Below are 17,779 nucleotides of genomic sequence, written 5' to 3'. Positions count from 1 at the left end.
CCTCAGTTTGCAACCCAATAAGTAACCACTATGTTATCAGGGGATTTTATTATTGGTTGGCAGGATGAAAATCTTACTTAGCCTTCTGACCTCTACTCAGGGTGTTGGCTTACCACTCTTTAGCGCTATGAGGGTGGAGGGCTAGACTCCCCACTTCATCTTTGTAGGCCAGTTTTAAGGACCCTGGTCGTGATGGGTAAATGTTGGACTGCTAACCAAAAGGACAGTGGTTCAAACCCACCAGCCACTCTGCAAGAGAAAGATGAGACATGTTGCGGGTTCAGATAAAAGAAGACCACTACAAGGTCCAATTAGAATGATTGAAGTCTATTTTTAATATCGGGCTCACCTGGGCTGCAGCGGAAATAGTCAAAGGGAGCCTTTCTCCAGACTGCAGTCCCCTTTTTCCTGGCCGATTTTCTTTTATGTCATTCAGGGAGGGTAGAAAACAGAAGAATCGGCAAGTGAAAATACATTTATCACCATGTGGTCTTGACAGAAGTCAAACAAAAGGATATTTAGGTAAAGTTTCAGGCCCCTTAGTTTGTGATCCCCATTCCTGGATTTCCTCTCTAGCTTGTCCTCCTCTGGGGGAGGGTAATGGACACTCCTGCCCCTGAGAAGACAGACTTACAGCATCTCTTGATAAGGGGAGAGGGGTGGTTTAAACAAGAATGGCTCTGAAGGCACTTACAAACCTGCATCCCCTGTGGTGTTAGAACAGATTTCCTCAGGCCAGGCCGAGGGGGCTGGGAAATGCCTCAGGGAAAAGTGTTCTTGGGACAGTTCTGCTTAAATGTGGTGATGCGAGCTTGTCTCTTTCACTATCTGCTCCCATAAAGATTTACAGCTTTGGAAATCCTGTATAGGGTGCTACTAGTCACAGTTGACTCAGTGGCAGTGCAGTTGGTTTTGGTTTCGCTAGATTAGATTGGTTATTGTCGAAAAAGTTTGCTGCCCTGCTCAGCTGCTCCAGCCTCAGCGAGAGAGGAAGATCAGGCTTTCTGTTTGGAAACCCACAGGGGCAACACCCCCCACAAACAAACAAACAAACAAACAAACCCCATAGTAAGAATTTTTCCTGCTAGGCAAGCATCAAGCAACTCGTTCTGAGTTAGTGCACCCATTGGCGTCACCTGGGACAGTTCTGTCTGGTCACAGTGAATTTTTTCCTAAAAGCAGTTTCACTCAAACTTTGTTTGTTTGTGTGTGTGTGTGTGTGTGTGTGTGTGTGTGTGTGTGTGTGTGTGTTGGCCAATTTAAGAGAACCACATGCAGCTGTGAAGTTTTGTTTCCTGCTCAGGAAAAATGCAGCAGAAACACTTGTGATATTGAACACAGCTCACAAGGACAGCACTATGGGAAAAATTAAAGCGTACCTTGAAATGTTGATTGATGACAAACCTCATTCTGCACATCTGTCAACTTACCAAATGAACAAAAAATGGAAACTCTAGTGCATTTGGAGTTCTTTCCACCAGGTCAGACTGTTAATCAAATTTTCTATTTAGAGGTTATGAAAAGAAAGCTTAACAGTGTGCGACAATAAAGGCCTGATTTGTGGCAGACAGGAGACTGGTTTTGCCACCACAACAATGCACCTGTTCATGCAGCCATCTCAGTGTTCCAGTTTTTGGCAAAAACTGCATGCCTCTTGCCCACGCACCTTACTTACCTGACCTCGTTCCATGCGACTTCTTTTTGTTTCTGTGAATGAAGGGGAACATGAAAGGACAGTGATTTGACAATATAGAAGAGGTGAAGGAAAAAAACAAGGGAGGTGCTGTCAGCCATCCAAACAGATGAGTTTGAAAAATGTTCCCAAGAATGGAACCACAGATTTGATAAATGTATTAAGTATAATGGAGAATACTTTGAAGACAATAAGGTTGTTTTGTAAAAAAAAAAAAAATTAAATACCTAGTTTTTAAAGCATTCTGTGTTTTGGGGGGTACCCTCTCATGGGTTGCTATGATTTGGAATCAGCTTGATGGCAGTGAGTTGGTTTTGTTTATTTATACCACCCAAGGGACTGTTTTGTTCCTTGTGCCCCAGATCCCAAAGTCTGCTTTCTTTCCACTTTTCCAATCTTTCTTGTTTCCATTCTTCTTTGTTTTATTATTACTTCAGGATTTTTTGTTGTATTTAATGGGAAGAATTTTTTAAAAGCACATTTCCATTTACCCTCTTGGTTGCACTCTCATCTTATATTGCAGTAGTTGGTCTTTTTCCTCGTCCAACCCATGAGTTCTATCAGAGGGCTGGAACTGTGGCCTCCAGGAGCTAGTATAGGAGTTGACCGTTGTTGGCTGTGTGGGGATATCTCTGGTTCTCCACTGGTCTCCTCTGACCCAGAGGCTTGCCTGGATGAAAGGTTGCTTGGACACTGGCACTCAAGAGCCCTAGAGGAGCCTCCTCTCTGTCAGAGGATCTGGCGTGCTTTGGGCCTGTTTTTTTTCTCAAGGAGGAGAACCATCTTTTTCATTATACTAAAACCCAATTAAGTGCTATTGTGACCCACACACCTCATCCATATTCCTTAATGATCATAATGAGACTTAATGGTTAATTGCTGGCATCCCCCACGGAGAGGCAGTTCCAGAGTGCTCTGCGGAGGCTAGAAGATGGGCCTTAGATGTTTACGGTGGCTGCTGCAGTGGAAGGTGCTTTGGTGGTGCAGTGGGTGACTGCTGGCTCCCTAATCACAAGGTCTGTGGCTTAAACTCACCAGCAAGAAAGATGAGGCTGTCAAATTCCATGAAGATTTACAAACTCTGGAGCCTTGGGAAGCAGTTCTCTGCTGGCTAGGGCTGCTGTGAGTCAGAGTCGACTTGCTGGTGGTTGGTGGGTGGGTGGGTGCCATGGGGAGAGTACTGGCTAGCTGTGTCCTGTGTGCCTGGGTCAGGTTGACTTTCCTGGGTGCTCAGACTTCTCGGTCAGTGCTGGGTCAGTCCAAGTCATGTCTGCTCTTGGGCCTCCTGCACTGGAAGCTGCCAGGCCCTTCAGACACACAGCGTTGCCTCTTCTGACAGTAAGAACGAAAGAAAAGGAAACCGTTTTCTCTCTCTTTTTTTAACTCACAAGTGGCTGCATTTAGTTAAAACAGCAAACATGTAAGGGGAAAAGAAACTGGGTAATAATGGCGAAAGAAGGTAGCCAGGCAGGGGTGGACCCATGTGTGGAATTGACATCATAACCAGGCACCATCCACCTTTTAGTCCCCTCTGTGGCTTTGCTTTCCATGGGGAGCTTGGTGGGTTTTCCTGAGCTTTCCTTTGTTCACTTAACAGCACAAGTGTTCCAAGGGGATAGCTCCCAGGGGGTGGCAATAAAAACCAAGACCCACCATCTGACCAGTGACAGTCTGGGTCTGTGCACTTGTCCGTGCGAACACACACACACACATGGAGCCAGGGATGCAGTGGCTCAGTGCTCAGCTGCTGACTGACAGGTTGGGCATTGATTCCACCAAGTGCTCTAAGAAAATGAAATCTCTGAGGGAGTAAATCTCCTGCCTGGATCCTAGTGGCACCAAAAGCAACGAGGAGGAAGAGGAGGGAGGTGATGGCCAATAATACAGCCCTTTACATGTGTCCTCCCTGGGGACAGACAACAGAAAAGTGGGTGAAGGGAGACATTGGACAGGGCAAGATATTATTATTAGATTATTATAAGACTATTAGATTATTATTGTGACAAAATAATAATTTATAAATTATCAAGGGTTCATGAGGGATGGGGGAGTGGGGAGGAAGGAGAAAAATAAGGATCTGATGCCAGGGGCTTAAGTGGAGAGCAAATGTTTTGAGAATGTTGAGGGCAATGAATGTACAGATGTGCTTTACACAATTGATGTTTGTATGAATTGTGATAAGAGTTGTATGAGCCCCTAATAAAGCGATTAAAAAAAAGAATGCAGCCCTTGCCGTTGGCCACAGATGGGGCAACTGTATCCTTTGGTGTTTTTCCTTAACTGCAGCTGTCATGTGCTAGTACCCACTGCTGTTCTCCCTGACAGTCAGATGGCCAGGGCTGACCACAGCACCCTCCCCCCACTGCTCTACAGGACCATCCATGATCATGGATCCACCAGCTGGACTAGCACACCAGGAGGACTGGTACTCCCAAGTTCTGGCCCCGCAAATCCCTCGGCCGAAGGGGCCATTGCACCCACGTCCATGGCTGAGCCTGCCGCTGAGGAGCAAGCCTCCAAGTGGGGAAAGAGCAGCTGAGCAGTGCCAGCTGTGGTGGGATCCTCAGGGAGGGAGAGGACTGGTGCTGTCGCCAGACTAGGCTGAGGGTGAAAGGAGGACAGAGCTGGGCTTGGGATAGTGTGCACTTCACTCATTACCCCCCAAACAATGGCTTGTTCCTGCATCTACCTCCCCAGCACTGCATTCCTCAGAGACAAGCAGAACTCAAGGTCCTCTTTGAGGTGCTTTTGGCAAACTTATGATTGTTACAAAATGAGGCAGTCTTTGGGGATTGGTAATTAGCAGTCCTTGACCAGCCCCTGACCAGCTAAGGAACCCTGACCTTCTCATCCCCTCTGTTCTTCTCTTCGTGTCTTCTGAAAGCCGCTCCTTGGGCTCCATGTCAACCCCCAGGTTTCTTTCTCCTGCAGCCACTCATCCTCATGGCTGTGCATGTGCAGTGCTGAGCAGAACTAACCTTTCCACGTCTTCTGACAGTCTGCATATCAGCTATGTGTGCAGCTGAACCACCCACCTGCCCACCCTTCACTCAGTTCTTTGTTTGAAGTTAAGAAGCCAACTCTGAGGAGAACCTAGAACTCTGAGTAGAGACAGAATGAGGTGATGATCCTAGCTCCCATTTATCAGCCTAGCCTAAACCTGGCCTCATCTGTAAAACAGAACATTGCCGACCACAGTGGACTCATTAGGCATTTAAACTCGGCCAACATGTCTAAAACATTTAGACAAGTGCTTCCACACAAGTAGTTACTCAGTAGTATTCGTCTCTTCCTCATACTTAATATTCTCAAAACCAGACCACTGCCATCAAGTCAATTCCTACTTACCTTGTTAAGTGCCATCAAGTCAGCTCCGATTCTTAGGACCTTATGCACAACAGAAGAAAACACCGCACTGTCCTGCAGCATCCTCACAATCGTTCTTGTGCTGCAGCCCATTGATGCAGCCACTGTGTCAATCCATCTTGTTAAGAGCCTTCCTCTTTCTCGCTTTCCTTCCACTTTACCAAACATCATGTTCTTCTGCAAGGATTGGTCTCTCCTGCCAGCATGTCCATAGTACATAAGCTGAAGTCTCACCAGTCTTATCTTAAGAAGCACTCTGGCTGTACTTGTTTCAAGACAGGTGGATTTGTGCTTTTGGTAGACTCGCAGTGACCCTATAGATCAGAGTAGAACTGCCCCTGTGGATTTTCTAGACAGAGCATCTTTACAGGAGTAGATAGACTCATCTTTCTCCCATGAGAAGTTGGTATATTCAAACTGCTGACCTTGTGGTTAGCAGCTTGTAGCCACCTTCACCAGGACTCCTTCCTATTATGTGAACATCTTCTTAAATCAGTGTGGCCAACTAGAAATCCATGCATTCTATAGTCAAGTCACCACGTTGTACATGAAGATGACATATACTCCTCTTCCAAAGAAATTCTATGCTTTATGAGCTGTTTCCCCACAAATTGGGGCATCTCATGTACCCCATCATGTGAGACAGGAAGCCAGCCAGGTTTTTATCAGATAAACTGTTGTCTATATGGGAATTGAATTCATCATCCAATAAAATCATTTTTTGAGGATTAAAGAAACTTGCCAACAAGTCCAGTCCAGTTCATGAGAACCCCTTGTGTTTCAGCACAGAGCTGCTCTCCCACTGGGTTTCAGTGACCGAGCCGGTGGAGAGAGGCCCAGCCTTCCTTCCTACGCAGCCTTTCAGTGAGTAGTCAGGCGCCGACTATTTCCACTCTGCTTGAAGCGCACCCCAGATCCAGAGCACACCACTCTCGTGGGTTTTTTTTAACATAGTAATGCATTTTCTTTTTATTTTCTCCCTCTTTCCTGAATATTTTATTGTAATTTAGCAGAAAGTTCAGAGAACAAATTATTTTTCCATTCAACAATTTATACACATTTTTGTGTGACATTAGTTGCAGTCCCCTCAATGTAATCACATTCTTCCTGCCTCTCTGTGCACCTGCTCCCCATCTCTCCTGCCTCTTCCTGCCTTCAGGCTGAGTTTTTGGCCAATGCTGCGCTTTGGGTGTTATATTGAAGACAGAACTAGACCTGTGCCAGTTTATTGATTGTTTTGAGCTTGTTCCTCAAAGGTGTGCTTACTGTGTACCTTGTGAGCCTCTTGTTAGGCTGCAGGATGATCACTGGGAGTGGATTCAGAGTGGGTATGAAGGGCCTTTCCTAAGGTTTAAAATTTTGTTCTTCATTTTTCCTACTCTGTCCAGGGCCTTCTGTTTTGATTACAAATAGCGTGTTGTCAGCATTGGTAGCCGTGTGTGCCATGTCCTTCTCCTCCCAGGCTTAGCAGAGGCTGTGGTTTGTGAGGGCCATTAGCCCTGTGGGACGCATCGCCTCTGTCAATCTTTTCTTTACTCTTCTTTGCTCCAGACTGGAAGAGATCGGTCATTGTATTGCTCAGACCCCCAGTCAGTCCTCACCAAAGTAGGACGTAGAAAATCATCTTTATGAGCTGTTGCTGCCTATGCCCTCAGCCCAGAGACTCGGTCCCTCAAGCTCCACTCTCCACCTGGAACCTTCCCACAGACAAATCCTCCAGGAGAAGAAATGAAGCCCAGAAAGCAGGGTCCTTGCAATCCCTATCCCCACCCCCAGTGTCACACCAGTATTAGTCAGTGGGACCTGGGAGTAGAACATAGAAAACCCCTTGACACATTACCCAGGACTTCTTGTGAAGCGTGGATGGGAGCCAGAATCGGCAGGAAGGGCTAGAGTTCGATCTAGCACAGAACCTTCGGGCTCCAGGGTACAATTCGTGTCTTTGCCTTATGGACTATGCATTAATTGATTGGTTCAGTGAATAGTTTTTGAGGGTGTACTTTGTCAGGCCCTCCGGACACTGGGGATTCTGCCAGAAACGAAAGAGACAAAAGCTCTGCCCGATGGAACGGAACTTATGGAGCTAACATAGGAAGCAGACAGTAAGCCCTTAAGAACACCAGCTCCCATTCCTGGGAAGAATGTCAGACAGGGAGGAGGGAGGTCTCCTCTTGCTCTTTATACTGTTGTCTGCCGTCCTGGTCCCCACACCCCCTCCTCCTCAGCACACAGCTAAAGGTTCCTGTGTTCCAGGGCCATTGGAGTTGAACCAGGTTTACAGTCTAGGTAGGTGCAGGCATACCTGCTTACCATGTGAAATGCCCAAGACTGGGTAGCCTGAGCACGGAACCTGGACGAACTGGTTTTCCTTGGAGTTAGTTGTTAATTATGGAGCTCCCCCTGCTGTCAGAATCTGGAACAGGCTTCAAGCAATTAAACAAAACCAAAAACACGGATGAGACATTTCTTCTGGGCTGCTGTTGCTGAGGGGGAAGGGGGGGTGGAGAGGAAACCCAGAGCTCCAGACTGGATAGGGTCCTATCTATGCCCTGGCTACTTTTAGAGGCCCCGTAGCCAAGCACACACAACCGCAGCAGAAGCCCAGAGGAATTATCTTCGGTACTCAGTTTCACAGCTGCTCTGAGTTGGGGGCGGGGTGGCGCGGCAGCAGAAGTGAAACTGAGCGGTCGATTTCTCTCTGATTGCTACTGTTTCTACTTGAAATGAGTGAGGCTTCTAAATAAATCTGCACTTGTCCCTTTAGTTGATCTTGGACAAAAGCAGACTGGCCCTCTGAGGCACAGCATTTGCAGAGGCCCCAAACTGTGTGCTGGCAGTGAGTAGTGGTCTGGGAGCAGTGTCCCAGCGCTGAGTCCAGTCCCCCAGGGTCACAGGGAACCCATCCTGTCAGCAGCTCGTTTTGCAAGTCCCCTACGCACTGGGGTCTTCCAGTCCTTCCAGGTGAAATTCCAGTTGATGTTTGCCTTCCTGAGGAAGAAGGAAACAGCCACCTACATGCAGAGACAAACAACTTTGGGGTTAGCTGCCATCAGAAGACTGTGAGGCACTTAATGATCCATAGAGAGGTCTGAGAAGGAAGATTCCCTGCTGACACATGACACAGCAGCTGTGCGTGGACAGCCGAGGCTCCGGGTGACTTTGGAGGTTACAGCCCTTGAGTGTGCTCTAGAGCCCAGTGAAGGCAGCGACCACTCCCTTTGGGAACCCTGAAGCACCCCAGGCGGTCACAGCGGTACAGTGACCACATAGAGAACATGCTTACTCAGGTGCTGGTCCCCTCCACTGCAGCTATTAATAGCACTGCTAAAATTAACCTGGATTTAAGATGTCTTCTGCTCTGTAGATTGTAGCATTGACACGGTGCTTCACTGTGAAGTAATTCTCTCTCTTTGTTCCTCTCCCGACAGCTTTGAAAAGTCCAGCTGCATTTCATGAGCAGAGGAGGAGCTTGGAGCGGGCCAGGGTAAGGACTCTTCAGGACCATTTCCAGCACTGAACGCTGCAGCCCCTCAGCAGCATGTGTGAGGCGGCCCTTGCCTCACAGTTTTGAGTAGAACTTTGACCCCTCCACACTTCTCGCCAATTAAGCTGCCAGCATGAGTTTTCTTGCAGAGGGCTATGGAGTGACTGCCCAGTCCTACTTCCCTGGGCCTTGCTTGGAGATACCAGTAGTGTTAGTCCAGGTTAACTGGAGAAACCAATTCAGGGACACTCACATATATATATAGGAAAGAAATTTATATCAAAGAGTAATTGTATACTAAGAAAACATCCCACCCCAGTCCAGATCATGTCCATAAATCCAATATTAACCCATATGTCCAATACCAGTTTATAAATTCCTCTTCTGACTCATGTAACAATGTAAATGACGCCGAATGCAGGAAGATCATAGGCAAGTGGGTGTAAAGTCTTGTGGATCCAGTGATTGTGGAAGCATCTCAGCACTGGTGTGGGTCTCTACGTGGCTCCTCCAACTCCAGGGCTCTGGCTCCATCAGTCTTGTCAGCAGGAAGACCAAGCAAAGAGTGTGGATCTGACCTCTAGTGAGCTATTTATCACCATAGTACCTCCAAATGAGGTCTTTAAGCTGTGACCTGATTGACAGACTAAACTCCACCCCTTTACTCTTAATAGTCCCAAGTTGAAGATTATGTCACTACCACACCATTATTTTCCCATTCCTAATTCTACTTAATCTTTTACAGATGTTAGCCTGCACCCACCATAGAAGTTTCCTGAGTGGCCCCTTTGTGTCCAGGGCTGCACTGCCCACACCTTTAGGAGGCTGGAGGAAGCCTAACTGGTCCCCATCTGCCCCTAGCAGGTCTGGTCATTGTACTTTGGAAAGCAGAAGCTGGGGCTCTATGCAGAACCCAGGTCGCACACAGTAGCACCTCACTGTTGCCACTGCTCCTGGGTTTCAGTTCCCCCAGGGACCTTGGGGCTATTCTGCTACCCAACATGAGAGGAGCTAGGGAAGCCACCCTCCCGCCCTCTGTACTTGTACATAAAAGACAAAGGACAAGAACCATCCTGCTCCTTGAAGAAGCTTTTAGAGTCTCTAGACAACATGCCTTTAAGATTTTTGTCTACATTCTCTTTATTTTAATTTTTTTAGTGTTTTATTGGGGTTTAACTGAAAGTTTACAGAGCAAGTAAGTTTCACTTTCAACAGCTTGTACACATTTTGTTTTGTGACATTAACTGCAACCCCTCAATGTAACAACACTTTCCCTACTTCCTACCTGTGGTCTCCATTTTTATTAGCTTTTCTTGCTGTATGAATTTTTATTTGGGGGGCATGCTGGCGTTTCTGAAAGAACAGGTTCCCTTTTTTGGCTGAAAAGTGATTTCCGGGAATGGGTTTGTTTCCAGGTCTGAAGGGTGTCTAATGACCAGTCTGTCAGGCCAGTAAGTCTACTCTTGTATATTATTTTGAACTTTGGTCAATATTTTTTTTCCTACTCAGTCTTAAGACCTTCTGATCCTGACTAGAGTGGTCACTAGTGGTAACTGGGCTACCATCTAGTCCTTCTGGTTTCATGTTGGTGGAGAATCTGGTTCACGTGGTCCATTATTGCCTTTGGACTCATTGTTTCTTGAATCTTTGATTTTTTTTTTTTTTTTAGTCATCTGTGTTCCAGCTGGGAAGAGACCAATAGTTACACCTGAGATAGTTGCTCACTAGCATTTAAGACCCCACTCACTACTCAACAATGTAAACAGGGGTCCTCAAACTTTTTAAACAGGGGGCCAGTTCACTGTCCTTCAGACCCGTTGGAGGGCCAGACTATAGTTAAAAAAACAAAAACAAACTAAGAACAAATTCCTGTGCACACTTCACATATCTTATTTTGAAGTAAAAAAACAAAACGGGGCAAAAACACCCGGTGGGCCAGATAAATGTCCTCGGCGGGCCGCAGTTTGAGGACACGTGATGTAGGACATATTATGGACTATGAAATGCCAGTTAACCTAGTGTCCCCTAAAACTACAGTTCTAAGCCCAGGAGCTCAGACCTTCAAGGTGTGTGGTTAATGGCTAAGAAGCTGGCATCACCCTGCCCCAGTGTGCTCCACTGTATACCTGGGTGTATTAGCCACATGTACAAATGGGTGTGGAGAAAGAGCCTCTGAGATCCATGAGGCTTACAAAATTCACGGAGAAATAGAATGGAAAGATAAGAGTTTTTTTTCCCAGTGAACTTTTTGAAGTTCCTTGTGTAAACTCCCAGGTATATCCCCTACTCTCATCCCCAATTCAGCCTCCATATCAGTGTTGACCTCTGTTGTCTTGGGCACTTCCCAGTGTCTGCTTGCTTTGGTCACGTGGTGCTGACATCCCCCACAGAATGAGTTCCCTCATCCCCTTTCTGTTCACCAGAATTAACACTTGTATACTAATTGCTCAGTGATTTCCCTCCCTCCACCACCCATCTCAGGTGAGCATCAAAGAAATGTTTTCCCCCTGTGTGTCAACCTTGTCTGGACTTTCTGTAGCCATGGTCTCCATGCTGTCTGACCTTTCGTGAGTGGTGATTTTCACTCAGCATAGTGTCCTTCCAGGTTGTGAGAAGCGGCACGCGCTCACTCAAGTTGTGTGGCAGTCCACTGTGGGTGTGCTGTGCAGTGTTTGTGTGTCCATTCCCCTGCTTCTGGACACTTGGGTGTGTCCAGCGTAGTGCAGCGGTGAACATGGTGCTCGTGTCTACTCTTGTCCAGACCCTCCTTGTTCCAGGACTTGCAGGTATATTTACTAGTGGGATTGCTAGGTCACATGGTATCTCTGTCCTACTTTGTAAGGAAACACCGTACCATCTTCCACAGTGGTTGCACCATTTTATGTAGCCCTGGCAGTCTCCCCACCCCCTCACTGGTGTTTGTGTTTTTGGTTTGATCAGATCATTACTGTCATTACCAGGATGAATGCCCCACTATGTGATTGCATCGGTAATGGCCAGTGATCCAACTCCTTGAATTTGTTGGCTGGCTGGTTGCCTTCTTTGGTGAAGTGTCTATTGTGTCCTTTGTCCATTTGTTAATTGGATTCTTTGTCTTTTTGTTGTTGGGGATTTAACTTTTCTATAAATTTTTAAGGTTAGTCCCTTTGATTCAGATGTGTCATTGCCAAAAAGTTTTTCCCAGTCTCTAGGTTCTCTCTAATTTCTCTTTGAGAAATTCTTCTACTTATTTTTAAATTTTTATTAGAAAATCATGATTAATTCTTGGAGTGAATGGGAGGAATGAGGTCACTGTACTGGGAGCTTATGCAGTGACCAGCAGCCCAATTTGGGTGGGTGAGGGGGAAGTGGAGGGTAGGTGGGATGGGGAACAGAGTGGCATTGCTTGTTCAGTCCCAACCTGTGTGCTTCTCAGGGGCCAGGGAATGAGTCATGGTGATTAGAACAGCTACTGTTTTATTGAGCACATTTATGTGCCAGTTATAGCTAGTTCTTGTGCCTCCTCAAATTAGCTCTGATGTGTTAGATGCTGTTGTCCTCATTTTATACATGTAGCAGGGAGAGGTGGTGACCACCTAGTAAGTGACAAAGCTGGGACTCAGATCTTGGCCGGAGACTCCAGACATTTTCTTTACTATGATTGTGCCCTGCCTCAGCCTTGGCCATGCTCAGAGCTTCAGTGGCTTAGAAAATGGACCTCCTGCTGGTGTTTCGAAGACTGCAGCAGCTGGCAGCCCTCCTGCCAATGGCAGTTTTCTGCTATCTTCTGGAAGCCGGGGCACCCCAGAGCTATGCAGAGTTACCCTCAAAATGCCAGAAGCAGGAGAAGGGAGGGCAAGGCCCTACTGTACTGCAGTGGGGTGCTCAGGTGTAGAGGAAAATGCCAGCCCCCCACAACTAATCACAAGTTCAGTAAGCACAATTATACAGTTGAGATATATAAATATTATGTTAAAGTCATAGAGGGCATGAGAGATAAAAGATAGATTGAAATAATGGAGTCAGATACATTTCATGGTAGCATGCTCACCTTAGCCCTGCTTGGTGGTCCACATGGAGATGGGAGACCAGAGGGCAGGAGAGACTGGAGGGGACGGAGGAGAAGGGGAAAGGGAACAGGGAAGCGAGGAGGGGAGAGGGAGAACTAGCGGCCAAGAGGGGAGCACAAGAGAGCTCTTTATTGCTAACCCAGGCCTATGTACCTTTGGGGGAGCATGCAAGCCCCCTAATTACAGGTAGACATATGTCACAGGAAGGGGTTGCACTATAGGTTATACAGCAATGAGGGGGACAATCTAGGGATATACACACAATAGGAAGTGGAGGGATTGGGGGCACACATGTGACAAGATGGGCGGATCTTAGATTCAGGATGGCAGCCTAACTTTGGATGCACTGAGCAGGTTTGACCTGTTCTCTGGCCCACCCTAGAAACCAGTATCAGTAGGTTGTAAACCCCCCTACAGGAACCAAACTGATGACTGCCTTTGGGGAGAAGTAGCCCATTGTCCTTAACAGCAGGGAGTGGGGCCCTCTTGTGGTGGGACCAGACAGTCTGGCAACTGACTGCCTTCAGGGAGGATATCTCTAAGCAGCTGACAGACCATCATATGTTCGCAAAAAGCCTCTAATGTTTGGCATTTCTTTGGGGGCGACAAAGCTTGGGAAAAGTCTCTTTATAATCCCACACTCAGGGAGCTTCGCTCTGCCCTGCCCTCTCATGCCACATCCTCTGTTGGTTTAGACCAGTGGTTCGCAACCTGTGGGTCATGACCCCTTTGGAGGGTCGAACAGGCGCTGCCCGATTCATAACAGTAGTAAAATTACTGTCATGAAGTAGCAACAAAAATAATTTTATGGTTTGGGAGGTCACCACAACATGAGGAACTGTATTAAAGGGTCAGGGCATTAGGAAGGTTGAGAACCACTGCTCTAGACCCACTAATGGGCAGCCTGAAGTTTGAGGATGCTGACTCAGAGGTGCAGCACACAACACAGGCTGAGGGGTCAGACCGACTCTGAGCACCAGCCTGGACAGTGATGGCTCTAGGAAGTCATCCTCTTGGAGTCTTGAGCAGGAACCAGTGCTCCGCATGTCACCCAATGTCAGGGAGCTCCATTTGGAGGCTGCTCACCACGAATGGGGCATCTCAGGAGGGTGTGCTGTGTGAGCTCTTAGACCAGAACATAGCAGATCCACGGATTAGCTGCACTGCCCAAGTCAGGGTGGCACCAGCATGCAAGAAGGGTTGGAAGCGTGTCTCCCCCACACGCATTCTAATGGCCTGTAGTGTGCTTTTACTTTCTCATTGAGTACTTCTCTTTGGTGCACACACATCACTTCAATGCTTGGGAAATCCAGAGATGTACCTATGGTGAGTAGGAGTCCAGCCTCCCAAAGACAAGCAGCCTCGAAAGACAACAGTGTGCCCTCTCTGGGCTGTGCCTCCTAGCCTTCTGCTTTTCAGGGCCTTGGTCACGAGGTGGCAGCGGACAGAGGTGGCCAGCAGCATCCCCACAGCCATGGTGGTAGGTGCCTACGGCTATGCTGCCCACAAGACCCTGAGCTGAATGTCTGGTGTGCTTTCTCTGCAGACAGAGGACTATCTGAAGCGGAAGATCCGGTCCCGGCCAGAGAGATCAGAGCTGGTCAGGATGCACATTTTGGAAGGTGTGTTCAGTTAAAATCACCTTCAACTTAGCTTTATCTTCACCAGCTTCACCACCCACACTTATCCCACCTCTTCCTTACTAGCCTCGTGCACAGAGCCCTCCAGCATCCCCCATGAGACCCAACCATGCTCCTGGGCTGGCATTGAGTGGCCAGGACTGTGCTGCCCCACGCTGTGGACTGACAGACCCTCCCTTCCTCCCCTCCAGTCAGCCTCATTGTCAGGGGTTGCTTTGTGACAGGGAGCATTTGTCAAAGCCTGTAGGACCTTGTGTGGCACAGGAGTGGGCAGCAAGGGCCTTCCCTTTCTCCCTTGCCCTCCGGGCTTTCAGCCCTGCACACAGAACCACCCCTTTACCACATGCTGATATGGCCCAGCCTCGCATCTCTCTCCATGTTGCCAGCACAGGAAGCTTGGGCTTCTGTGAGCAGTATGAATCTGCCTATGTTTTGTTTTGTGTAGTTTGAGCTTTGGGAGGGCTGGAAGAACCCCACCCACCACCACCACCACCACCGTTCTGCAGATGAAGGCTCTGAGACCCAGAGCAGAGCCCTGTGTTGGTCCAGCACAGCAAGTCAGTGTGGAGTGGCAGCCACTTGGCCATCTGCATCAGTGCTGCCACCACAAAATCTTTGGGGCTGTCTTGCACTGTCATGTGTGACCACATGCTGCCACTGGTTGACCCCTTCTCATGACCATGGGAAACTTGAGGCTAGGCCCCCATTTTCCTCCTGGGATGCGCTTTCCATTCCAACAAGCTGGGGAGAGTTGCGCCTGGTCCCAGGTCTGGTGACACAATCTTTCCCACAGAGACCTCGGCTGAGCCTTCCCTCCAGGCCAAGCAGCTAAAGCTGAAGCGAGCCAGGCTGGCCGATGACCTCAATGAGAAGATCGCCCAACGGCCTGGTCCCATGGAGCTGGTGGAGAAGAACATCCTGCCCGTGGAGTCCAGCCTGAAGGAAGCCATCATCGGTGAGCCTGGGGAACCCAGCACCACACAGGAGGGCTGCCTGACAGACTACCCACCTCAGCATGCAGGCCTCATCGTGCTGGGTGAGAGGCCCCGGCCACCTCCAGCACACCTGAAAGCCAGGGTGCCTGCTCTCCCATGGGCAGCAGACCCACAGGTGTGAGCCCGTAATGTGGATGGCACCTCAACTGGTGACCTGAGTGCTTTCAGCAGATGTTTCCTTAGCAAAAGGGCTGCTTCCAGCAGGTGCTGAACAACTGGCTGTGGTGTGGGGGAGCTTTGAGGGGTGAGGAGCAGCCTGGCCCTCCTGGGCATGAGGTGGCTGGCAGAGGGGGTAACAGACCAGGGACAGCTGCCCATATTTGTTAGGTGTGGATGCCAGTTTGGTACAGTTGAGTGCCCCTCACTGCACTGGGGTGCAGCAGGGAGGTAGCTGAGGTGTCAGGAGCACATGACAGGGATGCTAGAGCAGCCTACCGGGCCAGGAGACTGTTTCAAATGGGGTTTGGCAGCCCAGGAGGCTCAGCAGACTCATAGGAGTCATGCCCTGACAGAGGGACTGGGAGAAGTCAATGAGCAGACAGGCAGATGGGTGGGTAGGTGGGCTTCTCTGGGTCAGTGCTGTGCAGGTAAGCCTAGGCCTCAAGGCTCTGGGGGCCCGCCCCACTTGGTGCCAGGAGAGCCTCACAGCCCGCTCATACTGCTTGGAGGGCTCAGGGTCAGCAAGTGTGGCCCACAGGACATGGAGCACATTTGGAGAAAGTACAGAAGGACGTCCCAGGCAGAAGGAAGGCCTGGACAGGGAAGCTGTCACTGGGATAGGAGCACTCTCCAACCCCAGCCAGGCCTGGCACGCCGAGGGGTGAGACGGGGGCCGGACGGCTCTTACTGGCTGAGACAGCAGCCGTGGCAGGAGCTGCCCAGGGCTGGCATGTCCACAGAAGGCAGCCTGGAGGGTGAGCTCTGCGATGGTTGTGAAAGGTCTGATCAGCCATCTGCCTGGACGCTTGCGATCACGTGCCTTTTCTCCAGGTCCCCAGATCTTGAGACTTGAGGTCAGAGCCCCTCTTCTCAACCAAGCTGCAGGGACCCTTTATGTCTCCACAGGGACGCTGCCGGCTCCTGCCAGTAGCAGGAATCCCTGGGCCCTGGGGAGCGACAGGCTTGACAGGCCACACCTCCTGTGCTGTCAGCAGGTTTATGCTGGCAGCATCCTTCATGTCCCTTGGTCCCCAGACGCTGCGTGACACTGGTTGTAATATGCATCCTGTTAGGCCCCCTATGCAGCTCTCCAGGCTCCTGTCCCCTCTCTGACTCCTGGGCCTGGGTGTTCCCACCTCTCCTCACCGGGACTTGATAGGGCTCAGGGTAGTCACAGCCAATGGCCTTTGCTGGAAGCAATGGCCTCTCCACACAACCTCACACAACCTCCATCCTGGCCTCGGGCTGACTGCCTTGTCTGTCCTGTCCCCCTGGGCAGGGCAGCACCAGGATGAGTGGGGGTGAAGGGCCTCTACTAGGAATAAACAGATGAAGTGGGGTGCTGTGGGGTCTCCAGGTGGCAGGCTGTGTGGGAAGAGCAGAGCCTGACCACAGGACCAGAACTTGGGCCTTTCTCCAGCCCAGAGTCCCCCATGGCCTCCCTCATGCCTGCTGCTGGGGGTGGGGACTTTCCTCTGCTGGCCTCCTGGTGCTCCCTGATGCTGGCTTTGGGTTTCAGTGGGCCAGGTGAACTACCCAAAGGTCGCAGACAACTCTTCCTTTGACGAGGACAGCAGCGAGGCCTTATCCCCCGAGCAGCCAGCCAGCCAGGAGTCACAGGGCTCAGTGCCGTCCCCCTTGGAAGCCCGAGGCAGCGAAGCTCTTTCCAGTGCCATCTCTATGTCCCCCACACAGGTGAGCTTCCACTTCAGCTATTTCCCTGGTGTCCTGCTCCCCAAGGTCAGTTTCTGGTTTGGGGGCCCTGGTAGCTAAGCCCTGGTGCGGGCAGGGAGTCGTGGTGGCAGGTCCCCAGTGGAGGCTGAGCCAGAGGTCACCTCCTAGGGCACTGGAATATGGAGCTGGCCTGCTGGTCAGGCAGTGGCTTGTCTTGACCAAATTTAGTCCAGCAAACATTTTGTCTGCCTCCTTTTCTTGTCCTCCCCTGCCTCTTAGGCCTCTGCTTGCCATTTTCCCAGTGGTACTCACCTGGGAACTGACTGCTACCTCTGCCACCTGAGGTGGCCTGCCCCCTTTGTGGAATGTGACCTCCCTTGCTCTCCTGCTTAGGTTGTCTCTCAGCTGCCGACGGGCCCTGACTGTGGAGAACCCCTCTTCTTGGGAGAGCAGCCGCTGCCCCCGCCTCCATCTCTATTGCCCGCCAGCCTCCCCAATGGAACCTCCACCCCCGCTGCCAAGCCCACCCCGGCACTCATCAAGGTACAACATCTGCTGTGCCTGAATCCTCACTGCAGGACACCTCCCTTCCCATTTCAGAGACCAGTGCAGGCCACTAACGTCCTGGGACTATCCACCATGACCACCTCTTTCCAAGGGGCAAGCTGTCCCTGTCACCATGTGCAGGCTCTGGGCTTCCCCGTTCCTGTGCTTGCTCC

General features: G+C 49.8%; 1 protein-coding gene across 5 annotated transcripts in view; it reads left to right on the top strand.

Annotated features, from left to right (window-relative positions):
* MRTFA (myocardin related transcription factor A) overlaps positions 1-17,779 on the top strand; it is a 224,268-nt gene that overhangs the window by 200,637 nt on the left and 5,852 nt on the right. For all 5 annotated transcript variants that reach the window (XM_075553608.1, XM_075553610.1, XM_075553611.1 and 2 more), the window contains 5 exons: positions 8,488-8,543; positions 14,139-14,214; positions 15,026-15,187; positions 16,906-17,081; positions 17,454-17,603. In XM_075553608.1, the coding sequence (XP_075409723.1) occupies positions 8,488-8,543; positions 14,139-14,214; positions 15,026-15,187; positions 16,906-17,081; positions 17,454-17,603 (620 nt within the window). The remainder of the gene's footprint in view (positions 1-8,487; positions 8,544-14,138; positions 14,215-15,025; positions 15,188-16,905; positions 17,082-17,453; positions 17,604-17,779) is intronic.

Source organism: Tenrec ecaudatus, chromosome 6 (genome assembly GCF_050624435.1).
Source record: "Tenrec ecaudatus isolate mTenEca1 chromosome 6, mTenEca1.hap1, whole genome shotgun sequence".
NCBI classification, from domain to species: domain Eukaryota; kingdom Metazoa; phylum Chordata; class Mammalia; order Afrosoricida; family Tenrecidae; genus Tenrec; species Tenrec ecaudatus.
This window is presented reverse-complemented; position numbering and strand designations above follow the sequence as displayed.